Source organism: Leiobunum rupestre, chromosome 9 (assembly GCF_980474605.1).
Source record: "Leiobunum rupestre chromosome 9, qqLeiRupe1.1.hap1, whole genome shotgun sequence".
In the NCBI taxonomy this organism is placed as follows: domain Eukaryota; kingdom Metazoa; phylum Arthropoda; class Arachnida; order Opiliones; family Sclerosomatidae; genus Leiobunum; species Leiobunum rupestre.
The window spans coordinates 30,197,059-30,222,746 of NC_143392.1; the positions used below are offsets into that span (position 1 = coordinate 30,197,059).

Genomic DNA, 25,688 nt, shown 5'->3' on the forward strand with positions numbered 1-25,688 from the left:
AACCTGTTATTAACCCAACCAAAACACTAACAATTTCGCTCTAAACCTCATAAAATAGAACCTGCGTTAACAAAACATTTATAAGAAATGTTTTCGTGATTGCAGCATTAATTTCGCCTAAATCAAAGCAATAAGGGGAAAAAATTGATTAGTTAAATATAAATAATTTTGAACTCGCAATCCAGCGCTCTTCCAACTGGCCCTCCAACTGAGCTAGCAGGTCGGTTGGGAAGGCGCTAGTGAATGAATCTCTGCCGATCACACCAGCGCTAGGCCGACGGGCGCATGCGCAAGCGACCAATTAACTATAGGCGAAAACTATTCGCTAGTTTTGGAGTAATTTTTAGGAAATAGCGAGCAACTTCAAAATACAGTTTGGCTGTTATTGTATGGAAGAAGTTGGTAGTATGGGGTAAAGGTGTACTCTTTTCGTCCCAAAGCGAGCGAATAGTTTTGGCCTATTATCTCCATAAGTATTCATTTCCGACAAATAATTTTAACGGCAATAGATTCCTTTCGAAAAATATAATATTATAGCACAATCAAAACAAATATATAGGAGAGGGACCTATTCTTCAAAATAGCCGTAAAACGCGAGGGAGCAGATCTTTTGTTACAAATTAAAAAATTGCATTTATATTAATTTAGTTAACTCAAAAATTCTAAACAGAAAAATCCATAAAGTTACTTACTTCAACTTTCCTCCCGGTTTTTAGTTTTGTTTTGGACTTGGTTTACGTTTTAGATTCAATTTTAGTTTTACTTTGCTATTCTAGAAAATTCCATAACAAAAGAGAACACTCAAGTAATCTGGCCAATAGGCGCTAGAATAAACAGCTTCTGCAGTTCTGCCTTTCGCTAAGAAGTTTTAATACAAACGGTAAGGATAATTGACGTGCTGCTAGCTACTCTTTATATGGTCCTTGGCGCCGCGGCCTAAAGAGAGGTGCCAGAAATAAGGACTAGTTCGGAAATTTCACTACGCTCTCCTGGGATGGCCTTGAACTTCAACAAATTAGAAAAAGACCCGTGGTTATTCGACCAATTTGCAAACTGTTTGAAAATACCAAATACTTTTCCCTATCTTTTCGAATATTCGACTATTTGATCAAAAAATTCGATTATTCGCGAATTTTTCCAAGCGCTATTCGATTTGGTACTCGATCGAATTATTTGGTCTGACCAAATATTTTGTACACCCCTAATAATTATGAAAATAAAAATTAATGTTGAAAGAATATATTACAATAGGCCACGATTTAAATATTTAAAGCAGCTTATCAAACATGTTGGGAAAGTGGCTCCTATTGATTAATGTAATGTAAAATTTCCATTTAATACGATTTCACATTTTACTTCCTGAAGATCTTGACTTGCTTAATCGAGACCAGAAAACACAATTTCAATTAAAGTTGGCCCAATTTAAGAGCTGTTGTTAAATAACACCGAATAATAAGTTTAGTAAATAAATTATCATTTTAAAAGTAAGCATCAATGACTCAAAAGCAGGATTCGATATTTAACATCAGGGGCCACTAATTTAATGACTGAAAGGTGTGCCACGAGCCTATTTAGTGGTCATGTGGATGCTGGATTTAGAAATATTCTTACCCATTCTCTACCCTCGTCCGTGAATGTCCAACTAGGTGATTTAGCACGAAAATAAAGACATTATACGGTCATCCCACAACAAATCGACCAAGTAGATTTTTTTATTAAAGTTAAGTCCCAATTTCCAAATAATTATTGTACGGCTAAGCATGGACACTGTATCTCTAACCGGACGGGAAAAGCTGTAGCTTCCGCCATACAAAATCACCTGCCGTCGCCACCGTCTCTCTGTAAAGGGGGGAGGTTCAAGAATTTTGAAAGATTCGGGCTCTGCCATTTTCTGCGGAATATTTCCCGACTTACAACACTAATAATATTATGTATACTATTTTAAAAATACCGTTCCTCGAGGAATAACTACAGGCAAACAAATGATATTCCGTTTAACATTGTTTTATAAATTAAAGTTTGAATCAAATACATGCTCTAGAAATTGTGGCAGACGTATGAAACACCCCATATTTGTATTCAATGAGAAGTAGAGTAATAAATCAGATTTGGATTATGGCCCTATAAACGATCATGTTACGCGTGGTTTTATTAAATGGCTGGTACTTTTATTTGAACAATGTCCAGATACTAAATATTTCTTATTATTAAACCATTACTATAACAGTACAAATAATTGGAAAAATTAAGGCAAACTTTCATTCAACAACAGCGCCACCATGTGCTTCTCATTCGAAATAAAATCAGGATCATTTTGCTTTTAAAACCATTTTAATTCCAAAATTCCTTCTTTCAGAATCAAAGAGTATGTTTATAATATTCAATTTTATGTTCCTATTCAAAACATAATAATTCTTTTGGAAACGTATAATTGGTATTTATACAAATGGGAAATATCATACTTACGTTGTTACGTTACTTATGATTGGACTGGTTAATTTTAATTTAAAAATGAAGAATAATACATAGACTATTATAATAACAGAAGATATAAACAATTTTTGACAGTTGTTCCAACCAAGTGTATTAAATCCGATTAGTTGAGATTTCCAAAATATGAATTGTGAAATAAATATAGGCCAACTAGCCCACTTCCCCCTTACAGTACGTTTTAAAGCGAATTTATTGGTGAAAAAATAATCGCCGACCAATAATCAATTTAAAAGATACAGATCATTTAAATTTTTACAGAAAAACACAAGATGTCCCGGACATTTAAGTACACACGATCCCCCCGAAGCATTAACTATATTTATATTTGAACAAATTTCCAATCATTTTGTACTTTAACTTTTAAACCCAAGAGGAATTTTATCGAAAACGAAATTTTTGGAAATAAGGTAGGGAAACGTGAACACGTTAATTTAAATTAATTTTTAGACAAATGGAATTTTTCAAGTTACCTGGTTTTGGAAATAAGGTAGCGAAACGTGAACACTTTAATTTAAATTAATTTTTAGGCAAATCGAATTTTTCGAGTTACATGGTTTTGGAAAAAAGGCAGCGAAACGTGAACACGTTGATTTAAATTCATTTTTAGGCAAAACTAATTTTTCAAGTTACCTGGTTTTGGAAATAAGGTACCGAAACGTGAACACGTTAATTTAAATTAATTTTTAGACAAATTGAATTTTTCAAGTTACCTGGTTTTGGAAATAAGGTACCGAAACGTGAACACGTTAATTTAAATTAATTTTTAGACAAATAAATTTTTTCGAGTTACCTGGTTTTGGAACTAAAGTAGCGAAGCGCGAACGAGTTAGATGGCGCCTATTCAGATAAATTGGCACGAAATTCAAATATGACAATAGTGCGCACGCGGGTTGTGGGGTACCGCGAATTAGCCAAGAAAACTCACTTAAAATTAAAAATTCTTAATGCAACCGAAATGGTAGTTCAGAAATGATCAGTACCAACTAAAAATATAATATTCAAACATTTTCACTGTTAATTTTAAAAAAGTACATTCATTTTAAAACGAAAATCGCCAAAAATCACTCAATTGGGCAAATATCCCACTTCTGGGGCCCCGATCCCAAAAATTATGAAATTTCCGTCGAGGTTATAATAGTGCCTACCGATTGAGATATCAATCGCCTTGGTACCACTAACGTACCGCGAGCAATCGTGTGTACGGCGCAATCGTGTGTACGGCGGCGGCGGCGGTTACACAGTAGGTGATCGTAATACACACAAATCCCTAAGGATTGTGTGTAAAAACCCAGTTGAAGAGTGGGCCAAAAAGGGAAGTAAATGCAGGCTACACTACCAGAGCCTTTCAATTTCAATTTCAATTATTTTTTTTAATATTTTCAGGTTTTTTATTACAGGTTTTTTCGGACTAAGTCAGTATTGACTTGTAAGCCCGATCTGTTTGTTACATTACATCAATGGAAACAATTTGAAATACACAATACATTTAACAAAAAATAAATAAAAATAACAATATTAAAATTAGATAAACATAAAGTAAAGTTTTATAACATTTTAAAACATTTAAAAGGGATAGAAGAAAAAATACACTTTAAATTAAAACATAATTGATGTAAGATCATGAATTTATAAGTGGTATCAAGGTCATCCAGATGGTAAGTTGAAGACTTCACCCCCCAGCAGAAAAGATTTGAGTTTACGTTTAAAGAGGGGTCAGCGCGATTTCCTATGGCTAAAATTAATACAGCCAAGCGCAGGAGAATCAATAGTCTGGTCGCTAAAAATTTTAAGACTTTATTTTAAGCGATTTTCATGCCCAAGATTCAGTATAGTGGATCCCTAGCGGGATTATACTTACTGTCAACAATTATTGTCTGGCAGTACTACAGTTAACTTTAATGTATCAGCGAGAAACGTATTAGAATCCCGTCATTTAACGAAAGTTAGTCGACTGTAGATAAGAACCTTCGTACTGTAATGAGTTAGAGTATCATTTTTGACATGGAAGGCCAACTGATCAGCTCGTATCCAGTTTCCCGGAAAAACGCAAAAAACAAATTTTGTCCGTCTTCGAGTGAACGTTGTTTTTCGCAATTTACTCAAGAAATAATAAACCATTTCTTATGGGAACTTTGTTTAAATCTCATTATTTATTCGTAATTAAGTATTTTTTAACTAAAAATTATCATTATCGTAATGAATTTAATTGTAGTGTAATAGTAATTAACATTTTACCGTTAAGCATTTGCTTCGTTGGGAAAATTAGCCCGTAGAACCCGAATTACCCGATCATATATTCTAGGTAAAAAATAACGTATTTAGATAATTTAGTAGTACCAGAAAGAATTTTGTGGAAAGTGAAATTTAGTTTAAAGTTAATTTTGTTTTATCTCTTCCATAAGTTTTTTTTAACAAGCTGATTTTTAAAAAAAAAATGAATAATTAAATTTTAATTTAGGTGTATCCATCCTGCATTGTGTAAATAATTTTGGGAATTTTAATTACAGTAATGAAGTATGGTAAATATTTGAATAATTTTTCATAACAATAAACATTCTGGGCATTCAAACTTAATCCTCTATGTAAAGGCGTTTTAATTATTCAAAAGCTTAACGAGTGAGTAGACTGAAATTATTGTTATTTGAGGATCAGTTATCATCAGTAGTGTTACGAGCCATACCGTTGTAAGGTAGTACAGTCACCTTTCAAGTACTGTTGATAAATGTTTGCCTTTGTGGCTATTAATTACACGTTTGCCTTAGTGAATATAAATTACACTTTGCCTCGGTGAATATAAATTACACATGGTTGGTTTTTAATTTGAAAGCTCGGCAGAGTTGGAAACTCTTGATACATGATTGAGATAAAAGTAAACGATTAAAAGCTATTCACAAATCATGCTATGCTACCCATAAACACTATCTCATCAAAGGTCTGTTTTTTTTATTGAAAGTTTTACCAAAAAGTCCAAAATTAGCATATTTCACTTGCTTACTAGAACCAGTTATACACCTATTATCTTGTTATCTAAGTCTCAATGGGAAATTAAAACTCAATTTGACATAACCAATTATCATCATTCTTTCCCAATGTGTAGTAAAATATTTAAAATAATATTCAATATATTAAATTACATTCTATAATATTCAAATTTCTGTTCAAAATATATTTAAAATTAAACCTATTTATTTTCTAACTTATGGCTTTTATTTTAAATTATTAATTTTAGGAAAAATGTGCCCTGTGAGTCAGAGCAAAGGGACAGCTATTAAATAAAAAATGCTTTAATCAAAGCAGTTGGAAGGTTTATTTAAGGGGTAGTTGGGATCTATGAAGGCACAAATATTGGAAATGTTTTAGAATTAAAGAGTTATTTTTTGGAATTATTTTAAAAAGCAAAATATATTTCTAAAATAATTTCCATCGATTTTCCTCACCTTTGATAGATTTTAAAACCCTTTCCTTAAATTTGAGCCTTGAAACTGTAACAGTAAACTGAGAAAATTTTAAATTGTAAAGGATTACGTGTAAAATTACAGCATTTAAATTGCTGAAACTCATTATAGAAACTAAACTAGTAAAAAAGTCATGAATAAAAGAGATTTGCAATAAATTTAATCAAGACTGTTCAAGTAAACAGAGGAAATTTGGATGTAATTATAGCTTCTATTTTCACGAACAAAAGATGATATTCTCTTCCTATAGAGAGAGCATGCAAGTGCAAGGAGAGCCATGTGTCCTGTCCTTTAGCTTAGAAAAGATAAGTCATGAATTTTCTTTAATTAAAAGACTTCCAAGAGACCCTCTAGTCAATTTAAAATACGTAATTCAGTTTCCGTACATTATGAACCCAAAGTTACGACTGAATGACTTATTTCAATTCGACTAGGTCTTTATTGAAAGTCCCTTTAACAATTCAAACAGGATACTGCAGTGTAACTGCACATATTTCATCAGGCCTTTCTAGAAAGAAATGTGTTCATTTTAATGTAACTCTAAATGTACTTGACTTGTGAGGATCTTCAGTTTTTCATGATGTATGCCAAATTTAAATACTGATGTATAATTCTACTTTAAACCAGAAGTTTAAAATAATAAGTGCAGACTTGGATAGATAGAATTTAGTACATGTCTGTTTTATAAATTCATTAAGAGAATTAGCTTACATAGAAAGTTGCAAACTCCTTTAACCGTTTAATTTCTTATGTATTTATACAAAATTTTAATTTAACATATAAAACAGCATGTTAATTAAGGTTATAATATTTCCCGAGTAGTAGTTTGAAACACAAAACTGCAGAATCCAGTTACGACAGCATAGCAGACGTCTATACAGGGCTTTTTTTTGTTTGAGACTCACACAATAACTGATTAATCAGGGTGATAAATGTGTAAAGGCCACGCCAACGGGGGGATACGTGGGGATAGGGGTGGGGACACCCGTGGGGGAAGTATCCCGACCACTTATACTTAATTCTGAACTAAACACGCGTACTCCTTTACAATTTAAAATTTTCTCAGTTTACTGTTACAGTTTCAAGGCTCAAATTTAAGGAAAGGGTTTTAAAATCTATAAAAGGTGAGGAAATTCGATGGAAATTATTTTAGAAATATATTTTGCTTTTTAAAATAATTCCAAAAAATAACTCTTTAATTCTAAGACATTTCCAATATCTGTGCCTTCATAGATCCCAACTACCCCTTAAATAAACCTTCCAACTGCTTTGATTAAAGCATTTTTTATTTAATATTTATTATTGATTCCAATCCTTTCCGCTAGGAAGCTGAAGAGCTTCACTTCACTATAATATATGGATGTAATTTTTTTGCTAGTTCCACACTGAGGGAGGATAAACAAATTTGTTATTCTGGTATTTTTAGGGTTTGGGTTCAGTTGTAATATTTTCCTTTTTCCATAATAGTCTTTATATAGGAATAACATTGATAAATAGTCATATAGTTGGAAAATATTTAAAATCTCGTTTTTAACAAATAACTCTTTTGTGTGGGCTAGATATGGTACTTTTTTATTGATCTTAAAGCTCTTTTTTGAAGAATATATATTCTGTTTAGATGGTTTTTGGCTGTATTTCCCCAAATACAGAAGCCGTAACTTAGTTTAGCGTAAAAAAGGGTGTAATATATATTTTACATCAAATAGTTCTCAAATATTTACATAGGCTGTCTACATGAGCATTCCATTTAAGATTTTGATCAAATGTGATTCCGAGGTATTTATATGTCTTCACTCTATGTATTTTATAATTATTGATGGAAAGATCTATTGAAGGGTTTATGTTTTTTCCTATATTACTAAAAATCATATATTCGGTTTTTGACAGGTTCAGGTTTAAGCTATTTTTTTCAAGCCATACATTTAGTTTTTCTAACATATTATTTACTATTTTTAAAACTGAGTCAATACATTTTCATCCGACGAGAAGCAGCGTATCATCCGCGTATAATATCAAACCAGTTTTAATGACATCCGTGATGTCATTCAGATACAGATTGAAAAGTAATGGTGGATAATACCGAACCCTGAGGGGTACCATTACTGGGAATTCTAGGCTCAGAAATAGTTCCATTTATTTTGGTATAGCAAATTCTGTTGGTTAAATAGCACTCTACCCAATTACCCGCTACTCCTCGTATGCCCATATAATTAAGTTTTTCTAAAAGATTTCTATGAGGGATCGAATCAAACGCTTTGCGAAGATCTAGGAAGACTCCAACACAGATTTCCTTTTTATCCAAATAAATTGAGTGATAAGCTTCTGATAGTGCATTTATTGTTCCCAGTCCGATACGAAATCCGAATTGAGAATCCGAGATTAGTTTATACTTATTAGTTAAAGAGAGCATTCGGTTGTTGAAAGCGTTATCAAAGAGTTTAGAGAAGAAAGGTAGAATAGAAATTGGTCTATAATTTTTGCATTCAGCGATATCACTTTCTTTTAGTTTTTGTATAAAATAAGTATTTCGAGCATTTCTTAAAGAGATAGTGCCAACTCAGATGAATTTAAAATTTTGTTCTTTGGCTTACACGTTATGATAGATTTTTAAGTCCTGAATCCGAATATATATACATATTAGCACTTTAAATTAGTATTTAGTTTTATATTTTAATGTAAAATAATGGTATTTTAATAGCCGCGTCAAAAATTTACAGATTGTTGACGTCATGAGTTTGGTAGATTTCGGCGCGCTCGAGCGGCGCGGAATTTCCAGTAGTCTTTTTCTACTATCGCGTAGAGGATTTGTAAGCGCTTTTTTGACTTTCTTCTCGCGGACCACGCGGTTCGAGATTCTCCAATCACGAATTCACGAGCCGGCTACGTATAAAAATATTATTTTAAAAGTAGAAATCGAAGAAAAAATCGATTATTTCTTATACGTAGTCATTACAACAATATATATATTCTACGGAAAGATGCCACCGAAAGCACCGAAAACCATGGGCGCCACAGTGTATTGCGCAGTTCCTTCCTGCAGTAATAATAACAACAAAAGTGGCCTATCTTTCCATTACTTTCCATTGAATGAGGGTCTTAAAGCGTGCGAAAGCGGGAAACTCTGATCAAAAGAAAGCTATGGGAGTAAAATTTCCTCCTGTAATCCCCTAAAAATTCTATTTCCAGCTCGCTCTAGTAGCAACCAATAAACATCAACCTATCTCTGACGTAGCCAGTATGTGATAAAAAAAGTTACGCTTTCTATTTTATAATTTGAAATTAATCGTGAATATCTATATTTATACCAAAGGTTTTATAACTATATTTTTTTTTACTATATTTTTCAATAATTGATGAAAAAACTTCATATACGTAGAAAATTCTGACACTATCTCTTTAAATTGTTATTAGTTATATTTCGAAAGCTTGTATAATTTTTAATATTTACTGCCGAGGGGTGGCGTTTCGCTAATTTTTGTAATTTATGTTTTTCTTTAATCATGTCTTTTATTTCTTTCGTTACCCAAGTATATTTTCTTTCGATGCGGTTATCAATTTAAAACCATTATCAAATTCGTTTTTTAGTTTTCTTTCAAAATAATTATACGCGTCTTTAATACAATTAAAATTATATAAATCTGCCCAATCGATTTTCGAGATTTTTATCGCAAAATTATTTAAGTTATATTGACTGACATTGGGATTTTTTTATCATTATTATCTTCGTACATTCCCTATAAATGGATTGTAACATGGTCAGTAATATCTAAATCGAGGACGGATAGATTTAGGTTAAAATTTGTGAATATATTATCTATACATTTGCCGGAATTACGTGTTCGTTGAAATACATTTTGTTGGAAGTTGTAGCTAAGAACTATGTGTAAGAGTTCGTTTGAACATGGTGTGGAAGTCAATAAGTCAATATTGAAATCCCACGCGATTATAATTTTATTATTGCCGTACATTTTAATTGAGCTAGCGATTATTTGTTCTACATAGCAAAAAAGTTCTTAATATTGGTGGAGTGGGGTCTATATATATAATGATATAAATTTCATTAGATTTATTATTCTTAATTGAGTAGGTTTCGATGTCATTGTTATATAGACAGTTTTGTTGGATAGTATAATTTGCATATCGTTTCTGTAATAGAAACCAACACCACCGCCTAATCTATCACCTCTACGACAGAATTTATATCCTGTATGGTAAAATATTACCTCATCACTAAACCATGTTTCAGTAAGCGCGAATATATCTGGGTTAATATTCAGGCTTGATAGATTAGCATAAAGTAGCGGAAAATTACAACGTGCGTTACGTATATTAGTATAAATTAAGCTCATAATTAATAAAAAAAATCAAATAAGATTAAATACTAAGAAACACAAACTACTTTTAATTTTTTAACTCTACACAATTTTTTATCTCGTTATAAAAGTATATTTGGTCGTCTTTTATCACAGTAAATAGTGTTTTGAATTTAGCTGAATTTTTCCCCGGGGATCTAATAAACTGACGTAGGTTATACCTGGCTACTTCTTGTTTGATCGTGTAATCGTGGGCGATAAAAATTTGAGAACCTTTTAGTTTATAAGCATTTTTCATAAAATCGTTTTTTAGAGTCAAGTTATCAAGTTTTACAATTATGCGTTTACGTTCTCCCCTTCTATATACTTGTTGTGGTAGTAGATTAATTTCTATATTAAGTAATTATTTAAATAGATTTTTTACATCCGGAGAAGATCGTACCCGATTAGCTTTGGGTTTCTCAGGGAAATTACTTCGTCTATTTTCAGCTTATCTTTGTTCTCTAATTTTTCTTTAATTTATTCTTGGAAATTATCATTATCGAATTTAATATTGTCAACTTCAGTTATTTTTTCTTTGAGATTTTCTAGACGATTTTCATGTACATTAATTTTTTTGCAAATTTTATCCAGCTTTACATTAAAATTCTGATTAATGGCATTTAGTTTATCAAATTCAGTTTATTTTCAATTCGAAGATTTTTAAGTTCTTGAAGAATGGCAGATAGAGTTACTTCATTACCCATTATAAAAGTTAACACAATTTAAAAAGTTCGCATAGAAGCTTAGCGAGATTTCAGAGCAAGCACCAGCGATTGTTTGAATAGGAAAGAATATATAATTCTAAAAGTTCTCATTAGCTGAAATACATATGTAACGATTAATCCAAGTTTCGATCGCTGGGGCTCTGAGGTCGGTGTGAATGATGTCAGTCTTTATATATCCTCGGGTTGATTGTTTTTTAGGAGCCGTTTCTTTACATGGCTGTTGATATCCCTTATCGGGCGTAGCTGCGTTCAGTAAAGAAGTAATCGACGTAATTTGCACGCCAAGTAGAAATGGAGTGGCACACTTTTTTAGGTTTAATTTTTTAATTTTGAAGAGACGATAGTAGAAGTCACTGTGGGAGCATCAATGTTGTTTATTACACAATACCATAAGCGTCCAGGCGAAAAAAAGGTATTTCGTTTGAGTATACGACGTTTTTGATAGTGCTTGTGGCAGTGAGGCAATGGGGTGGAGATCAAACTTCGTACGGCAATCTGAAATACGTATGTAACGATTAATCCAAGTTTCGAATCGCGGGGGCTCTGCCTTTGGTTCTATTTGCACCAAAATGTTGAAAGTAAAATAATCTTTTGATAACGCAACAAATAATGTGGGTTTGAAACCAAGATGAGTCCTATTTAATTTACGATGTTGCCAATTAAGTTGGATCTAATTATTTCCATTCTGTGCTCCCCTTATTATTATTTTATTAAATTTAAAATAACGAGGAACATTTTGGGAGGGAGTTTTGTATTTAAAATTTTTGAATTAGTTTGTTGCAAATAATATTTGCACCAATAAATTCGGCTCTATAAAAGTGGAGTTGAATTTGAAGGGAAGCTGGTGGTGGATCAATTGTATCATACAGATAATCAACAGAGATTATAGTATGCCTAGATTAAGTATTATTACGACACTATAACTTTCAGGGGGGTTAGGGGGGAGTCGTGGAGATCAGTAAGGAGGGAAGATTCAAAAAGTTCTAAATGTAACCTTGAGAATCTGACCCACGCACTGAACTCGAGGGAAATTTAAATACTTATTTCCCCGTGGCGTATGTATCGAATTTATTTGTTCGGGATCCTTAGAGTCGGTATTGTCACAGAGTAGGTAAATGAAATCAATGGTAGTTATGCAAAAATATAAGTCTTCGTTTATTATTGGACTTGGTAACAACAGATTCAATTATGGTAATTATATAAACATTGGTAATTATTTGGAGATGATTAATGCTTAATGGCTATGGTGAGCTCTTTGGGGTGTACAATGACTATAGCAGGGGTAGCTTCGGTTAGGTAAGTAATTAAACAGATTGGCTATGGTTGGCCGAATCTTTTAAGTTAAAGTTATACAAAATACACTTAAAAATAAATAACAAAAGAATGAAACAATATAGTTTAAAAGTACTTATCGTTCTTCAAGTAACCGTCCTTAAACCAAGGAACGAACCGCACATAATTCTCTTCACCAAGAATTATCACGAACAACCACGAATCCGACGCGAACTACCCGCACAAATACCGTGCACTTTAACCTTCACGTCGAACCGCGTCACCGGATGCTGTATACCACATCCTGATCATTAAAACCTTGAAGACACGATTGAAACAATTTAAACAAAAACTGGATTATTGTCCAAAGCTGACTTGAATTTATATATTAGATAAATAGATGACCCCTTATCTTATCGGGGTGTGTAAATAACTAAAAAAAACTACGGGGCTGCCAGAATAGGCCAGAGAAACGAAATTAAACAAAAAACAATATACGAGTGGTCCCTAGATGGCTATACTGAGAGAAAAAACGATAAAAAGTAGAAAAATAACAAGATGCTTACTTCCGAAAGTTAACGGGTCGTGATAGTATTTTTGAAAAAGTTACGAAACTTCTACTCGAGTGATAAAAAATTACTTCGCGCTGCGGCTACGATAGGGGGCGACGCTTTACTACGGCTATTTTGGGTTTTATACGGAAAAACACCAGCTAGTATTCTTAATCATGAATATAACTAAACTTGTAAGTTGAAAATCAGAAATATAACTTGGGCGCTAAGTCTAGTGCAGTTAGCTTAAAAGTAGCCAATTTCAGCTAATTTGTACTGCTATAAATACACACGGAAGATTTCGAGGTTATTTCAATAAAATATGGTGCAGTACCGATAGCGTAATTCAAAAAAGCTTATCGGGAAGCAACAGGTGTCCAATACTCCACCACGGTGACAGAGTGAAAATAATCAACGCTTGATAAGTATCACTATATAATGGGTGAAAAATGCCACATGTCATATATTAATCAAAGAGGAACAAGTTCGATCTCTTGAATCAGCCACGAAGGTTACCAAACGGTTTCGTTTATTTAAATTGACCGTCTGCTAACCCGACTGCATTTTTTATTATTTCTAATAAGAAATTTCAGTAGCTGAAAATGAGATTGAGTGCAACTCCGTTTAACGCGTTGGTCTTGCTAGTAACGATCTTGCTAGTGTGCGAGATTGAAGCTAAATCAACGAATAACTATTGGGGAACTACAAGTTACTGGGAAGGTTTGTTATTTTATTTATTTAAAAATTCAGAATAAATTAAATTGCCTACAGATGATTCTTCTCTGAGACCCCAACGGGTTGATAAGACCAATAAAGAAGAATTTAACAGCATTGATGGGCTTTCTCTAGGGCTGTGCGAGAACTCGGACGTCGTTGAGTACTCGCCCTTTTTTGAGGTCGAGTTCGAGTACTCGCCCTTTTTTGAGGTCGAGTTCGAGTACTCGCCCTTTTTTGAGGTCGAGTTCGAGTACTCGCCCTTTTTTGAGGTCGAGTTCGAGTACTCGCCCTTTTTTGAGGTCGAGTTCGAGTACTCGCCCTTTTTTGAGGTCGAGTTCGAGTACTCGCCCTTTTTTGAGGTCGAGTTCGAGTACTCGCCCTTTTTTGAGGTCGAGTTCGAGTACTCGCCCTTTTTTGAGGTTGAGTTCGAGTACTCGCCCTTTTTTGAGGTCGAGTTCGAGTACTCGCCCTTTTTTGAGGTCGAGTTCGAGTACTCGCCCTTTTTTGAGGTCGAGTTCGAGTACTCGCCCTTTTTTGAGGTCGAGTTCGAGTACTCGCCCTTTTTTGAGGTCGAGTTCAAGTACTCGCCCTTTTTTGAGGTCGATTACCGAGTACCACAAAATTGCATTGTTGGGTACCCGATTACTCGAATAAGCTGCACTCTAAACTCGTCGAGTATTTGTTTTTTCTATCATCGTTGCTTCAAAGTTCAAAGAGGGGTTTTTACAACTTTTGGGGGGTAATAAACGGTACCTTCGAAGTTGTGGAAACTGTGGTTCATTTAAATTAAAAGAATTTTGAGAGCATTGAAAGTTACATTATACTCCTTTTAAATTGAATTTAATTTCATAATTACTTGAATAAAACCAGCTCCTAATCAAGTACTCGATAACTCGACTCGTTAAAAACATTACTGGCGGTTTTTTTTGTAGTTACTCGATTCGAATAAGACGTCGCAAACAGTCGTGCCTTTCATATGTTTCAATTTAATTAGGTTTTTTAAGTGCATAATCATTGATTTAAAATAATTTGAATATTTTTAATGGCTCCCGTTAAAATCGACGGTTAGGTGTATTGACTAGAAGGGGCAAGTCAAATGGGGGAGAGAACTGTTCATAGAGAGGGAAGAGACGGGCTTTGACAACGACAACAACGAAACTGAGCAGAAAGTCGCGGTCTGTCGTCAAGGTAAAGTCAAGGACGACGTTGCAATAGACAATGAAAGTGCCAAATTTCAAACGCATTTATTTTATTAGGCCCCTTAAAAATCCATTTTTTAGACCCTTTTTTAATGATAAAAGTCCCTTGTTGATTTCTACCCTTTTTTCCATTACAAAATATCCAAAAAAATTATTTTGGACCCTTTATCTGTTTGTTGATTACGTTATCTAAAAAAATATATTTACTTCCGATAACAAAGTTTATATATATACCTTTCTTAATTTTCTGCGGTTTGACAATGGCGTCCCAAGTTCTTTCGCCTTACGACCAAGATCGAAAATTTCATCCATTTGGACTTTCAGTTACCGATGGGGAAACTAAAGATGACTTTGAGTTCGTGTTCAAAACTTTAAAATTAACAGCACAGTTTAATCCCGAAATTCCTGTTTCTGATTGTGCGGACGCAATTTATAATGCTTTTTGTAGTGTCTTTGGTTCAGATAAAAAAAGAATCACTTGTTGGGCTCGTGTCATTCGAAATGTGGACCAAAGGTTAGGTCTTATCGGAGAAAAAAGCGTACGAGCAGAGGTAAAGTCCGACATTTATAGTTTACAACTTAGTAAAACGGAAAATGAGTTTAATGTTGTAAAAATGCTGTTTCTTAAAAAATGGAAAGAAGTACAGAGCACTCAAGAATTTCTAACGTATTTTAACGATGAGTATCTTGAAAAACATTGCGGGTGGTATGAAGGGGTAGATCTAAAATCTCCTAGTAGAAACAATTGCCTCGAGTCAACGAATCGTTGGATAAAATCTCTTGGGACTTTCAGGGAGAGACATCCACTAGGAAGATTTTTGAAGTGGCATCTAATATCGTTAGAGAATGGTCAATTGCAAGAGATCCTTCGTCCGTAAATTGTATAGCTTTCTCTGAAATCCCAGAATATGATGTCAAAATTATGACTAGCACCTATTCCTGGATAAAGACAAATTCTTCTAACATACGCGTTAGAAGTAAGGGGAGTACCAAATTCTTTTTTATTAAACCTTCAACTATTCCATGTCTTAAGGAGCAAGATATTGTTTCTTATCAAAGACAAGCCGAAAAGTTGAATTGGCAAGTATTTAATACGTTTAAAAAGTTTCAAACTAGATTATGGGTTGTGACTATGGATTCCGATAACTGGCGTTGTGCTATGTGTACATGCCCTACGTATCTAAAACAGTATAAATGCAAACATATCTTTGGAATAGCTTTACATCAAAAATTAACTGCCGCTCCTGACAAAGTGAAAACTGTGCCGATTGGCCAAAAACGAAAACGCGGTAGACCAACCATGTCGAAAAAAGCATTAATAGTTCAATAAATGTTCAAAAAATCGTCTTGCTGTTTCTTACTGGTAGTTACTTTATTTTAAATAACGACAAAATAGATAAAGGGTCGTAAATGATTTTTTAAGGTCGTTTAATTTTTTAAAAAAGGGTACAAATCAATGAAGGTCTTTTGTTATTAAAAAAGGGTATAAAAATTAAATTATTAAGGGGCCTATTAAATGCATGCCAATTTCAAAAACGTTAAAAAAAATTTAATTGATTTTAAAAATTTAATTTAATCAAGTTTGGTCAATTGGGGGACCCTTAAAATCCTTCAGAGTCCCATGTTATTTTCAATGTAATTAATTTCAAATCATGTTGTCAAAAACGTTTTCGGTTTCCATAGCAAAACGAAAGCCCGTCGCAACTTTTCCCTTGCAGGTTTTTCAAGTTACACGGAGGTGTACATTATACCCGACTTTGAACCAAATCGGTGATTATCACCTCGGGGCGTCTCCTTGTTAGTGTCTTACCATTGAGCCACCGACACTTAATGCTTTTAATCGTGGCAGTGTCAATTGTTTCTTTAATAGTTTGGTTATATATTATTTATATTTTATAACTAAATTTAAATCGAGCTTTTTCAATTAGATATATTTAATCGGTCCGGAATTGAACCGGGATCACGACTTTGATATTCTGCAGCCGATCGATTGATCCCTGTTATGCGAATTAAGAAACTTTGTAATATTAATATGCTTAAGATAGAAATCGAAAGAATAAAGCCATAAATCAATGACGTTTTTGTAATTCATTAATCATCATAATTCTACCTTTTTTTTAAACAATTAGTTACTGGATTCCTGGTTTAAACTTATTTGCGTCAATTTATTCTATAATTTTTTTTAATTTAAAATACCGTCAAAGCTTGGAATCGAACCCGGGTCATATTCTTAGCAGGTGGATCTTTTGCAGCTGAGCCATTGACATCCGCATCCTCGTATTGAAAATAAATAATATAATAGACAAACCGTCGAGGAATAAAAGGATAAGTTTAAATTTGTCGCGCTATTTAGTACAGTATGAGAGCCAGGTGACGCTAGCATCTCCTTTCAAAATAAACTTACAAAGTTACATAGCCCAAAGGCTTAGTCAGCCCTCGTGTTATTTCTCTATTGACAAATTATTCCGAGGAGAGGTATATTTTAGCTTGCCAAATTGTTACCTCTCCGAGGGAGGCGTTTTACAATCACCGTGTCTGTCTGTCTGTCTGGGCTGTGAACGCGTCCACATTTTCGGGCAAAGTGTAATCACTGCGTTCGCAGTTTGTTGGAATTAGGGAAAAGATTTTTCCAAAAGAGCCCTCTTTGTGTCATTGGGTGGAGTATAATTTTTTTTTCAATTTCGCGGTACTATCGGACGGGGTTCGAACCGCAGCCCTCCTGCACATCAGTTGAGCGTTATACCACAGAACCACGGATACATGTTACGGTGTGTTGAAAATTATAAACTATTCCGAGAAGAGGTAAATTTTGGCTTGCCAACTTGTTATTTATTATATACTACGATGTATAAATTTTCGTAGACGCCCAAGTTAGCTTATATATTTTTTAATTTAAATGAATCTATTTAAACTTTGGTGTTATAGAAAGTGCTTTAATATGAATGCATTTTATTATGGTTAATGTAGCGGCAAAGAAGGGTGAGATATTAAAATAGACTTAAAATTCGTGTCTTTACGAAACACCATGCATCATACACCAAGACAAGAAGGTCAAGCCCGTAATACTACCTCTCCTCGTAGGGGAGTTAGTTCTTTCCCCACGCGTCGTCTCACAGTACTATAACTACGCTTAATCAAAACTGTTATAACGGCGATACTTCTTTAAAAGAAAATAAGAAAACGGGCCGAAAATTTAAAAATTGAATATGTTTTATATATTTCACTAATATATTCCAAAATTTACGAGATTTTAATCCTGTTGCTGCTACATCGAAAATGTATTTGGTACTTGGTTGTTAATTCTGTATGTAAGGGTGAAAAAAAGAAAACACAACACAAAATAGTTTATTGTTCTTTAGACCAGGTTTTCACAACGACTTAAATTTTATCAAATCCTTACTTACACAAAAAATTTACGAGGAGCCGTCGGTTTCAAATCGTTTTTCTACTTACGAAGGCTTGTGTATGCCTATTTCAATTACTACTGCGTAGGACGTTTTCCTGGGTGTTAAATCAACCTGCTTTTAATCCCAGATGTAAAGAAATGCATTACCGACAATTAGCCAATGATACGCTTCACATTTTCTGACGTCATGGGTGCCGAGAAAGTCTGGAAATTCGCCGAAAAACTCGATTTCCACCATTTCGACTTCTTTTTATAATAATTCAAAGACCACTTAACCGATTTTGATGAAATTTTCTGTACTTGCTATAAAATGTTTGCTCTTTTTAAAGAATCATTAATTAGCCATAGCTAAAATTTCGTGCAACCAACACTTTAACAAAATTACGTCGATTCACCACGACAACCCAACGAAGCATGTAAAAGTAAATACAAATACGAAAATTTTAGTTATTATAAACTATCAATACTTTCGATAAAATTAAACAACAAAAATAACCAATAGAAAAATATAAAAGAATATTCAACCAAGAAACAAGTTAATCCAAATACTTTGAAATCGGGAATAAAAGAACAATTACAGAAAGTTGAAAACATTATGTGAATGAAAAAACGAAAAACAACTTACCGTTAGCAATACACGGCTTACAACGTACAATAAATGACCCTAGACGGAATAGTTAGAACTCTTTATAAATAAAAACAAACAAACCCAATTGATGAACTACATTAAACATCTTAATACGTTAAGAAAACGTTTAAAATTAATTACGCCGTAGTGACGACCCAGTTAAAAACAGGACCAACATACATGTAAGAGCCCGTATACAACTCAAAATTTTCTTCATAAGTTTACTATTACGCTTGAAAACTAAATACGCTAAACACACAATAGATAAAAATATACGACTGAAAAACCAAATAAATTACAAAAAACTAACTAGGTGGACCACCCACGGGTTCTACCCTTTAAGCATCTTATCTCTGCTGACGGCGCTAAAACAAGATATGACCTTTAAATTTTCATACGTTTAAACATTTTGACTTTAAAAACTATAAATATAATCTTCCGCTTAAGCTGAGTTTATAATTTTCAATAAACCATAACATGGATCGGTGGTTCTGTGGTAGAACGTCTGCCTGTCATAGAGGAGGACACGGGTTCGAATCCCGCCCGATGCAATCGCAATTAGACTAAGTCGAATCCCGTAACAATTGGTGGGAACACTGCCATTTGGACGTTGAGACGTTTACCGTAACCATCAGCACTCGGTCCGTCCCAAAAGTCATTAAGAAGAAGTCGGAGAGAAGACACCCATACAAACAAACTCATCACCCACAACCGCCATAACACAAACTCAACATTCCCACACTACACTTAAACATTAGAATAACAAACTTTCCAATAAAACAACCGCACGCAACCCAATCGCAAATTCATGCGTTAACGCTCACCGTCAGACAGGTCTAGCGTATTTGATGTCAAGTAGCGTGATATGCGGGCTTTTCTTTACCAAGAGTTATGAACAGGCCCATATAGAACTAGTCCATATTTATACCATGGGCCAAATAATGATAAATCCAGGACATGACTCTAAGCGAAAAACCCGTCCAACAGCGCTAACACCCGATCACTATTGCCCCCTATTGGGAAAAACGCGCGATCGCGGAACTACGTCATTTTGGGGGCAAATGTTTTAGGGACAGTTTTCAAAAATAATACACGTGGTCGTCGTAGTAAATATCCTGGAATATGTATTCACAGTTATCAATATTCATATATAGTGTGGTTATTAAAGTAAGTACTTATTTTTATACGTACTAAGTTCATAATTAGTATAATATACATGTATATAATATTTAATATTAAACATATACTTTCCTAGAATCGTTAAAATTTATCAAAAAATGAGGGGCCAAATATGGCAGGATTTTCGAATTACAACCGCCACTTATTTTCGAATTCCGACTCAGTCATCACTAGATGGCGTTCGGGAAACCGGAAACTTGCTTGATTTTGCCCCCAATTTTTTTTTATTTTTCCTCCTTTTCCCCCCTACTAAAATGGCCGCCTGTGTCTTTTAGTGGACGGCCGATTTAGTACGCGTGAAGGTACCAGAGTCATGTCCTGGATTTATCATTATTTGGCCCATGTTTATACTATGCTGTGGCGTACATGTAGCCAGAAATTCGCCAAGGAGGGTGTCGAAGTATGTTAATGTTAAAAGGGGGTAGCGAAATTGGTGAACATTTAGTACAGTTAAAGGTAGATCCAAGGAGAGGGCTTTGCTGATTTGAAAACGAATACTGGCGGAAAATTTAAAACCTTGCCCATGGTTTGTTTTCACTACTTTCATGGGCTGAAACATTAGGGCGTAGTGTTGGGCAGAGGACCTTGCGAATTTTAACCTTAAGGTTTTTGGCTGGATTTCATATATTTTTGTAGTTCCAGAACTATTAACCACTCTGCCACCCCACCTTAACCACTATTCCATCCCTTTAGATTTATAGTTAAAATTATACTATAGTTATAAGCATATTTGTGTTGGGAAATTTAGTTGTAAAAAACACAAATTCCCATTAAAAAACTACAAACAATCATCCCGACACTTTGGGAAATTGGGACCTTGACCTCTCTAATACTTAATTGGCACCTAAAGAATTAGACAACGCGAGATAATTTTCTTTGTGGTTTAGAAATCCGATCCTTAACCTTCCACATCCCAATTTAAATAATTTTGAGACAATAGAGAGTTTAAGCTAACCCCCCCTCCCCTCCAAAACAAACGTGTAGGGGAAAATTCTATGAATTTTACAATTTCTTAACTGCACGTCTTGTAGTATTTCAATAATAATATTGAATATTCAAATTATTCAGCTAAATAAAACTAATATTGAATATGTATTCAAATTATTCAGCTAAATAAAAATAATATTGAATATGTATTCAAATTATTCAGCTAAATAAAAAATAATATTGAATATGTATTCAAATTATTCAGCTAAATAAAAAATAATATTGAATATGTATTCAAATTATTCAGCTAAATAAAAAATAATATTGAATATGTATTCAAATTATTCAGCTAAATAAAAATAATATTTAATTTGTATTCAAATTATTCAGCTAAATAAAAATAATATTGAATATGTATTCCAATTTTTCAGCTAAATAAAAATAATATTGAATATGTATTCAAAAAATTATTCAGCTAAATAAAAATAATATTGAATATATATTCAAATTATTCAGCTAAATAAAAAATAATATTGAATATGTATTCAAATTATTCAGCTAAATAAAAAATAATATTGAATATGTATTCAAATTATTCAGCTAAATAAAAAATAATATTGAATATGTATTCAAATTATTCAGCTAAATAAAAATAATATTGAATTTGTATTCAAATTATTCAGCTAAATAAAAATAATATTGAATATGTATTCCAATTTTTCAGCTAAATAAAAATAATATTGAATATGTATTCAAAAAATTATTCAGCTAAATAAAAATAATATTGAATATATATTCAAATTATTCAGCTTAATAAAAATAATATTGAATATGTATTCAAATTATTCAGCTAAATAAATATAGTGGGAGTTATGACAAGCGTTTCTTATTAAATGAGAATGTATATTAAATAAAAAATCGTAAATACTATTTTAAATTGAAACGTGACGAAGCGTTTTATAGTTTAGGTCTAAATCGTTATGATAAAACATTTGTAGATATAGCGGAGACACGAAACCACGGAAACAAGCAGGTTCTGTTTGGACGCAATACAAAAATTTAATAAAATATTGTGGTGGGGCTAAAGTTTTTCCTCGTCAACTCAACGACGGTTAGGCACAGAGACTTATCCTTTGGAACGCTACAATGGGAAATCAAGCGGAAGATGGTCACCAATTTGTATGCAAATCGGATAAGTAGGGTTTTCTCTAGAGTGGTCTGCAAGAAGAAGTTTTTTTTGACATTTTGGCTATCTTTGAACTACGTCGCATTATTAGCATAACAGCCCTAGATTTATAGTTTTATTGTATGGTTCCAATGGTATATTGCTTGTCTCGCTACTCTGAGTGGTTGAGGAGATACAAGGGGCTGAAATCGGCCCTTAGTTGCTTCGGGATAATACTAGCTCGGTCTCGAAAAGCTAGTCACTTTCCCGGACCTTGCTGTGGGGACTACCGTCCCCACTGATTAGTTAACAACACGTTCGTTTACAATTTAACTATTTCAGAACAAACGACCATCACGACCACCACGACCGCCTGCGATCTGCCAGAGAACATTTGGAACTGCCAACGGAAAAACGGTATTTGTAAAGAATTCTGGAGTAATCCTAATGATTTCTATTGCGAATGCGAACACGGAAAGAACCTTCCCGCTTCGGGAGGCGCAATATGCCCAGGTAAGAGTCTATTATTTTCTCCGAGGTTGTTAGCGGTAATAGTCAATTCTTTCCTCAGAGGTTGTTAGCGGTAACATTAAGTGTAGTGAGCTGTTGGCTATCTTGGCGTGAAGGGCTCCACCACCCTCCTACGCGGCTTAACACGGTCACGTGAATGGCATTTAAAGTCGCTAGATGACTTTGGCCTAAGGTGGTGTCTTGGATATTAGCCTATCTGATTAGTATGTTGAGACGATTCCGTGATCCAGTTTTCAACCTCACTTGAGGGAGGGGGGACGAAAAACATTACCGACGTCGGAAGATTAAGAGAATAAATGGTGGAGCTGATCGACGTAATCATAATCTCTAAAAATAAAGAAGCCTGGTAATCTCCGACAACCATTTTGTCATTTACCAGAGCTATTTAACTTACCCAGAATATTTGGTGATTAATATTCTAGTAAATAAGAATTATATCATTTACACATTTCAGAACCAGTGTTGTGTAAAATACCTCCGGGAAGAAATATTTATAATACTTCATGTAGAAAGTATTTAAAATACTTCATGTAGAAAGTATTTAAAATACTTCATGTAGAAAGTATTTAAAATACTTCATGTAGAAAGTATTTAAAATACTTCATGTAGAAAGTATTTAAAATACTTCATGTAGAAAGTATTTAAAATACTTCATAGAGAATTTACTTAAAATACTTCATGGAGAAAATATTTAATGTAAAATACTAAATACGATATAAGAATTCAGACAACGACTAAAAAAATATATATAATATTTCAAATACCAGATAATGCGAAATATTTCATTGAAATTATATTTTGATAAACAAACGTCATAAAAATAATTAAATATTAATTAGTTAGATGTTGATTAAAAAATTCAAATTTATTTAAAAGTTTTCGAAAAATATTAACAATCCCTGCATTGGTTCACTGCACCGACAAAATGATAATGTAGTATCGGAAAATTTCCTGAAAATCCAGGGACTGATCATGAACGGGAAACTTTTAAGATACTGATCTTCTACTATCTTGAAATCCTTTACGTTCACAGTGCGCCGAAAAGTATATTTTTTTGAAAAAGTCTTGTTATTAAACTATGAAAAACTGGTCCTATTTATCGTAAGTATTCCAAACTATGATATATATAAAACCCCGCAAACAATTAAAGAACAAAGGTGTTGTAGAAGACCAACAAAATTAATAACATTTAAAAACGTCAAAAGAAACAAAAATGCATTGCAAGAAACCTTTAAGAAATTATGATTTTGTAACGAATATCCTTACCGAAATTCTTAGGGTTTGTGATGTATAAATCCAATAAAGGCTTATTTTAATTGGTAACATATTGTTACACTTCTCACAATAGGCCAAAGTATTCGATGCTCTAAAGCATTTTGTGTAACGCGGAGATGGTAAAGAATTATTATTATTTTTTTTTGCATTATACATAGGGCTGTAGCCAGGTCTTCAAGGTAGAGCTGTCAAGTCATTTTATAGAAGGGGCATATAGTAAAAACCCTCGCACTTTGTTTTGAAACCAATTTTTGTGTCATGTAGTGGGCCGGTTTTATTATATTGGCACATTAGTGTATTGCTTACGAATTAGGTGCTGGCTTGCTTGAATCCAGGGAGTGATATTAATGGTGAGGCGCTGGCGGAACCTTCCACAGAGGCGGTTCACGATTAGTCGCTCGAATGCACTACTGCATTCGTTTATTTGGCGAAGATGTGCAGCAATAAGAAATTAAGCAATTTAGTTTTTTTCTAATGATATTTCCAGTCTAAACGACTATCTTTGTAAATTGGTTGAAGCATATTTTTCTGAAACATCGAAATCAAGATTAGTGTGTTTTCTGGGATAAATCTTTCAGCCGCGAATTCAGGGGCTGAAATTTTGGCCGCGTCTACATCTTCCTTCATAAACAGTGGCGGCTCAAGGGGGGGCGAGGGGGGCGGTCCGCCCCGGGTACCAGGTTAGCCAGGGGGTGCCATCGGAAAAGCTCGAGGGGGGGGGTGCAAATCACAATGATTAAACTTGAAGAAGACGGACCAGTGAAAACTTCTGCACGGTCCTGGGGGTGTCACAAAACACTGCCGCCCCGGGGACCCAGCCTTCTTAAGCCGCCACTGTTCATAAATTAACGGAAAATGATCACTAAAAATGTATCCAATTGCTCAAAGATTGTGGCACATCAGGCCATTATGAATCGCTGTACTACATCCACAGATGCTTCTGTAGCGGAACTCATTTAGAGGCTTTCTCTCCACCACTGAACTTCCCGGGGACTGAAAACGTGCCAACGAAAATTTCACGTGGTTTGGCCAGAATTAAATCTGTATAATATCTTGTTTCATCTTGTGTACCCTTGTGGATTTTACTCTTGGGAGTCTAAAATAACGATGAATTTCAATTGCGAGAGTGAACAAGGCGGGATATGAAAAGAGGATGTTTTTTAGTTCTGCTGCAGTGAGCTACACTTCAGCCGGCGCCTCTGCAAAATACGAGCCACCTTGACTATTTAACGCCATCCATTGGCAGCGGCTATTCGGTTTTAGTTCTTGATTTAAAATTTAACATTAACGTGGTAAAAACTAGCATCAACAATTGTACTTCAGAGGAAATCGAAGGTCAAAAGAAATTTTTTATTATTATTTTATTAGATCTTATAATTTTCATATTAACAGAGCCATTTTTTAATGAAAAATTGTCTAACTGACTTAATCACATCTAAAAATTTAGATACAACAGTATTGAAATATAAAGACAACAGCTAACTAGGGTTGCGTGCTCAAAAACAGAATTTGAATCGGTATATTCTACGGAGTCTTCCGTTATAAATGAAGTGAATGCTTGTGCGGATTCATTATTTACAAACTCTTAATAAGATTTGTAATCAAAATAACTATTTTGAGTACTTTCTTCTCTCTAAAGAGTCCGAGGATTTCTAATATCACCCTCGAGTAGTACGTAATGACTTACCAGTAATTTGACTTCTAAAGGTGTTTTGCGACAGTTATCAGTCAGTTGGCCCATTACCTCCGACAAATGTAATGGTCCTTTCATACTGTATGAATCGTTATTTCATCGCGACCTTAAGCATCA

The 25,688-nt window shown here is 33.8% G+C and overlaps 1 protein-coding gene across 2 annotated transcripts in view; it reads left to right on the top strand.

The window, feature by feature from the left end:
- Positions 1 to 13,338: 13,338 nt before the first annotated feature.
- Positions 13,339 to 25,688, top strand: part of LOC149927104 (uncharacterized) — a 44,887-nt gene continuing 32,537 nt past the window's right edge. For both annotated transcript variants that reach the window (XM_090158967.1, XM_090158968.1), the window contains exons 1-2: positions 13,339 to 13,571; positions 22,415 to 22,585. In XM_090158967.1, coding sequence (XP_090015093.1) covers positions 13,454 to 13,571; positions 22,415 to 22,585 — 289 coding nt within the window. In that variant the 5' untranslated portion in view covers positions 13,339 to 13,453. The remainder of the gene's footprint in view (positions 13,572 to 22,414; positions 22,586 to 25,688) is intronic.